This window comes from Myotis brandtii, unplaced genomic scaffold, assembly GCF_000412655.1.
Source record: "Myotis brandtii unplaced genomic scaffold, ASM41265v1 scaffold612, whole genome shotgun sequence".
NCBI lineage: Eukaryota > Metazoa > Chordata > Mammalia > Chiroptera > Vespertilionidae > Myotis > Myotis brandtii.
The window spans coordinates 2,385,893-2,391,892 of NW_005370328.1; the positions used below are offsets into that span (position 1 = coordinate 2,385,893).

Here is a 6,000-nt window from a genome sequence, read left to right on the forward strand (position 1 = left end):
TCAATTGATTCAGCCCCACAGAGTCTGTTATTTAAATTCATGGATAGGTGAAAGCTATCTAAAGAAAGTATTTTGCGTCTCAATGTTTACTATTTAACAATGTTTTTATTATTTTGCCGTGTAATAGTCTTTTATTTAAAAGTAACCTAAGTTGTCAGAGATTTAAGTGTAGTTGCTAAAACGTTTTTCCCCTGTTTGTGAAATGTATATATGTACTTCTTTAAATAGGAGTAATCTAAACAGAATTTATTTAGTGTTTAAAGAGGTATGTTCTGAATCATACAATATGACAAGCAATGTGATTGCTTTATGAGCCAAGGAGAGCATAATTTATTTTAATTGAAAGTGATAAAATATAGGAGCATATAAAAGCATTGAAATAAAAATTGCTCTGGATAAGTTTTATTTATATTAATTATTGAAATGTGTGATATTTAGGAGTAAGTATATATATCCTGTTATCACCAAAATAGTTATCAGCTCAACATTTTTAGGGGGTTCTGATTTCTAGGAAAATAACTATGCTGTTCTTCTGTATGACTTTGAAAATGAGTTTCCCCCTCTATTGTACATTTTAAATGAGCACACTTTGTTAATATAAAATAAGTAAAAATGATGGTTTTAACATAGCTTTTAGTTTTAAAATAATAGTTTTAATATTCAGTCAAGAGAAGAGTTCTGGTATGTGTAATAGAGTGACATTTGCATTGAGCATTTCTTTTTGCATTAAGCAATATCCAAGTAAAAGTTAACAAAGCACCATACAAAATCAAAGTTGTATCGTCACCAGATTAAGTATTGCCATCCTATTTGGAGTCCTCCATGGCATTACTTATGAGAAATCGCCCAACATTTGTGTGTGCGTGAAATGTCAGCGTTACCGTTGCTTGGGCTTCAGCTACCTTGAAAGCATGCTAGCATCATTTGCACATTTTCCTCTTATTTTAAAACAAATTCCACTTCTAGGGCTCCGATGCGATCGTTGCAGTTTTGGATTTAAATTCCTCCGGAGTTTCCATGATGGCGGGTGTGAGCCCTGCCGGTGTAACCCCTTCGGCTCAGCGAGCAAACGCTGCGACCCTCTGTCGGGGCAGTGTGAGTGCAAGGCAGAAGCCAGCGGACTCCGGTGTGACACCTGCCGGGAGCACTTCTACGGGCTGGACGTCACTGGTTGCAAGGCCTGCGCCTGCGACCCCTCGGGGTCCCTGCCCGGGACCGTCTGTGACGCTGGGACAGGGCAGTGCCGCTGCAAGCCCCGCGTTGGAGGGAGACAGTGTGATGGATGTTTGGAGGGATCCTTCTACCTCCAGCAGAATAACTCTTTCCTCTGCCTGCCCTGTGACTGTGATAAGACGGGGACAGTAAATGGCTCTGTGCTGTGTGACAAATCAACAGGACAGTGTCCGTGCAAATCAGGAGTAACAGGTCTCCGCTGCAGCCAGTGCCAGCCTCACAGGTACAATCTGACCGCGGGCGACTTCCAAGGCTGCCGGGTGTGCGAGTGCGACTCCGCGGGGACGTTACCCGGGACCACGTGTGACCCAAGTAGTGGCCAGTGCCGGTGTTTGCCTAATCGCCAAGGAAGAAGGTGTGACCAGTGTCAACCAGGTAGGAGGGAATTGTGCTGCCTTCTCAGGGCGCCGTGACCTTTCCTTCTTTATTCCATACCGGGCCATTCCTCTTTCTTACTCCGTTGAGGCCTCTAAAAATTTTATCCACAGCGTCAGTGTTGAGTTTATATCTTTATGCGGCACAGATACAAGTGCTCAATCTACTCAAGATCATGTGGCATGTTTGTCTGACCCGTTAGATGAATGCCATTTCAGAATTGAGACTCACTGGTACTTAATTTCTCAACTTGAACTGAAGAGAGTGGAAAGGAGGGAGGGAAGAGAGGAGAGAGACAGAGAAAGAGAAACATCAATGTAAGACACCTGGATCGATTGCAAGGACCGACACTCTAACCACTGAGTATGCTGGGCAATCTCTCTGTTTTTGTTTTTTGTTTTGTTTTGTTTCTGGTCCTGCATTCAACTTATAGCTTCAGGAAGTATGTCGAATTTATCTCTTACTGTTAAATTTACATGAACAAAGAGAACACCCTTATCTTGAAGTATCTTTATCATAAGCAGGCACTTCAAGGAGCCAGCTCTGCAGTAGGCACACTAAAACGCACGGCTGGAATCTTTCATTCTGTGTCTTTAAACACATCGGAGAGACCTGTCACCACATACTACGGGGGGCCGGGGGACACCAGGCTGCAGTGTGTGAGCAGTGGGGCATGGGGGAGGGGGGTGAAATGGCCAGGCTGAGGATGCCTGCCTGCCTCTTTCATCTGTAATTGTAAATATTACTGGCCTGCAGTAGACGGCTGCACATAGATTCCTGTCCCACTTTCTTAAAAAACATTATTAAAGAAGGTGTATGTAATGAAGCCTCATGTATTATTCACCTAACCTTACGGGGATGTACAAGGAAGAGGCTTAATTCAACTAAAATTTATAGGCAATTTGTTAAAGCAGCAGCGCGCATTAGAAGGTACATTAGAGCCCCATTGGTTTTAATATGCCATTCAATAACTTGAGCAGAGGTTAAAAATGCAGCTTAACCTCCATTAAGTATTTTAAAAATGCTTTAATTTAAAATTATTTGGAGTGTGTGTACATATATGAATGTACACATCCCCACGCTAATAAATATGGCACTAAGGATGTGTTCCCGGCGCGCGTTCCCGTGCCGGGTGACCTCGTCGCGTGCAGCTGCAGGCACTTAGTCAGAGGCCAGGCCGGGGTAGCCGGGGAAGGATGGCACCCGCCGTGACCCGCCCGTGTCCTTGGGAACCAGAGGCAGCGAGGGTTTACCGAGGACTCTGCAGCTTCAGAATAAAATAAAGGCTAATTTATAATGGAAACAGCTCCACATGACACATTGTGTGCTAATAGGACCGTTCCTCATGCTTTGCTCTGGTGTTTAGTTTTGCTTTTGTTTTATGATTCTTTATGATTCATACAGACTATTAGAAAGTAATGTCTACCCTAGCCAGTGTTGCTCAGTGGATAGAGCACCGGCCTGCAGGCCATCTCAGATTTTAAAGGGGTCACGGATATTCATCCATCTATCTACCCACCCATCCATTCAGCCTTCCATCCATTTCACTCACATATTCTTGCTTTTGGATAAACAATCTTTTGGATACATTACTCCATACCAGGGAGGATGCTGTATGCTGATGTAAGATATACAGTCATAAATATATTAAACTTACGGTTGTATAAAGGTCTGTGGTTTAGTAGGGGAAACTGACTTGTACGTAAATACAACAGTGTGATTACTACAATATTAGAAATGTACAATATAAAGAACTAGAAAAGGATAGAAAAGGAAAAAGACTGATTAATTCTTCAAGGATGGGGGTATAGAGAGCTTAGACAAGAAAGTGATTTCTGAGCTGAGTTTGATAGCAAAGAGAGGTTGGTAAGATACTCAAGGAGAGTACAGCCAAACAGGAAGAAAAAAAGGGGAGCAGACCATTCAAAAAGCATATTTAAACTAATTGAAAAGGAGTTTAGAAAAATCTTTTCAATAACAGAAAGTATACCTTGTAATGAATGATATGAACATATATTTATGCATTTATTGATATTTGGTCAAGTCTATGAGTAATTTTAGCATTTTTATTTTCTTAAATGTTTTTATTGATTTTTTTAGAGATAGAGGAAAGGAGAGGGGGGGAGAGAGAGAAACATCAATGATGTGAGAGAATCATTGATCAATTGCCTCCTGCATGCCCCCTACTGGGGATCGAGCCCACAACCAGGGCATGTGCCCTGACCAGGAATTGAACCTTGACCTCTTGGTTCCTAGGTCAATGCTCAACCATTGAGCAACACCAGCTGGGCCAGACTAGCATTATTTTTATATAAAATACCAAATGGAAGAAAATTATTACTGCCTTAATGTGAAGATTAGCATCATCTACGCTACTTTATTCTGAAAATATTGATTTGTAAAACCGTATCTAAGTTGGTCTTTTGTTACCTGACATAGGGGAGCCACAAATTCCTCCGTAGACTCTTCCCTTAATATTGTGTCCATTCTCTGGCTTACGCTGAGAGTCGTTACTTCTAAATGGCTTATAATTAGCGCTTAGCCTCGGCTCTGCCCTCCTTTTTGGAATAAGGCCTAGAGGTTAAACTTGTTTTCTTTCTCCCATTTTAAGACCTCGGTAAAGCTTAGTTGTTCATGGTCCTCGGGAGGAACATTGCCAGGAAATGGGCTCTTCTTTTATGCCCAGGACAGGTACTGTGTTGTGCAAATAGCCACGACAGGAGATAATACCGGCTGTCTGGCTAATAACTTTGAACTCGAAGCATTCTGTAAACCTTCTCCAAGATAAAGCAACGGGATTTTATGATCCGGGTGACTTTTTTGCTTTAGCTGCAAAACACATTGTTTCCCACAGGAGACTAGTCTTGCTTGGGACCAGGGGTTAGCTGAAATAAAACTGGGGACGATAATAACCTCCAGTGGGCTGATGTGTGCCATAGACATGTACACTCGCAGCACTACGCAAGGTATAAGGGAACGGCATTGGCCTAACGACTGGGCTTCGTGTTAAGTATGCGGCACAGAATCACTCGTGGAGAGAAATCTCAAAGAGATCAGTGAAAACGACACAGACACAAAGATGGGGAACATAAAGTGGAGCTAATGGCGGGAGATCAGAAACGCATTGAGTTCAAGGCGAGACATTAAGGTCAGTTATCTTTGAGCTGCACCCAGGAGTTGAAGCTGAGGGAGGAGAGAAGGGGAAATGGTGTTTTCTACAGTGAGAAGTCATAAAGGGAAAGGTAATGGTCTGTTCCGGTAAGGCAAGAGGTAATCATTGGACAGGAAGGTACCTGAGTCATCCTAATTAGAACTGCTTAAAAATGGGACAACTGAAATACTGGTGGGATTAGCCTCTATAATCATGCTCCTGAGAGGAGGAGGGGAATTAACCCCCGACAATTCCAATCTAATCTTTTCCTTGAAGCTCTACCTCCAGGTTGCAGCCCCCTGAGGTGTTTTAATACCTTTTTTGTTCTTCTCTGCGTGCTGTCTCTGTTTTTTCCTACGGCCCTCTTTATTCTGCAAAACATGGGCATCCCAATCTTCTGCACCAAAATGGACCCTCCTGGTCCTTACAGAGTTATCTAATAAATCATTTCTTGTAAAAATTATCCTTAATCGTTCTAGAATTCTCTGTGGCTCAAAGCTATTGCAATAAGTCTAAGTTAATTCTGCTTCTAAGTATCTCTGCTAATGTGCAATTTATCCAAATTGGAGAGCTGTTAGTACATTCATGATGCTATCATCATGGATTTAAGGACCTCGGTACCTTCACAGGAAGAAAAGTACACAGAATCACAGCCACAGTGATCTTGAATCCAACATCAAAGTCTCCCAAATTTGTGACTTTGGTCACATGATAAATCAGATGCGAGTATACAAGTTAATTGGCATGGCCATTTGATACTTCTGGAAAAACGCGTATGTATAAAGAGAATTGCTGTCATGGATGCAAAGAAGGAAATGACATAGTCTAGTTGTAAATGACAATAAAAGTGACAGTATTTGTTCTTTCCAACTGAATGGCACATATTTGGAGCTTCATTTTTCATTCTCCTTGAGCTCAAACTTTTCTATTTTACTGTTCCCGAAGCTTTGTAAGAGAGACTATGCAGGGACTTGAAGATAAGCCCATTGGTGATGCCTGTGAAAGAATGGCTATTCTCAACGAGAGCCTTAAATGAGTCTTGCAGTGTTGCAATCACCTTTTGTTCCTCCCTCAAGAATAGGTAACACAGTGTGGATTCACTCAGTGCACATGCTCTCTCTCTCTCTCTCTCTCTCTCTCTCTCTCTCTCTTTCTCTTTCTCTCTTTCTCTTTCTCTCTTTCACTCTTTCAGATATTTTGTATCTCTAAATGCGTGACCATGACAATTGTACAATTCCTTT

General features: G+C 42.0%; 1 protein-coding gene across 1 annotated transcript in view; it reads left to right on the forward strand.

Moving 5' to 3' along the window:
* The window catches only part of USH2A (Usher syndrome 2A (autosomal recessive, mild)), a 408,238-nt gene that overhangs the window by 67,493 nt on the left and 334,745 nt on the right, over window positions 1-6,000 (forward strand). The window contains 1 exon segment of the mRNA XM_005879907.2: window positions 967-1,608. Coding sequence (XP_005879969.1) covers window positions 967-1,608 — 642 coding nt within the window.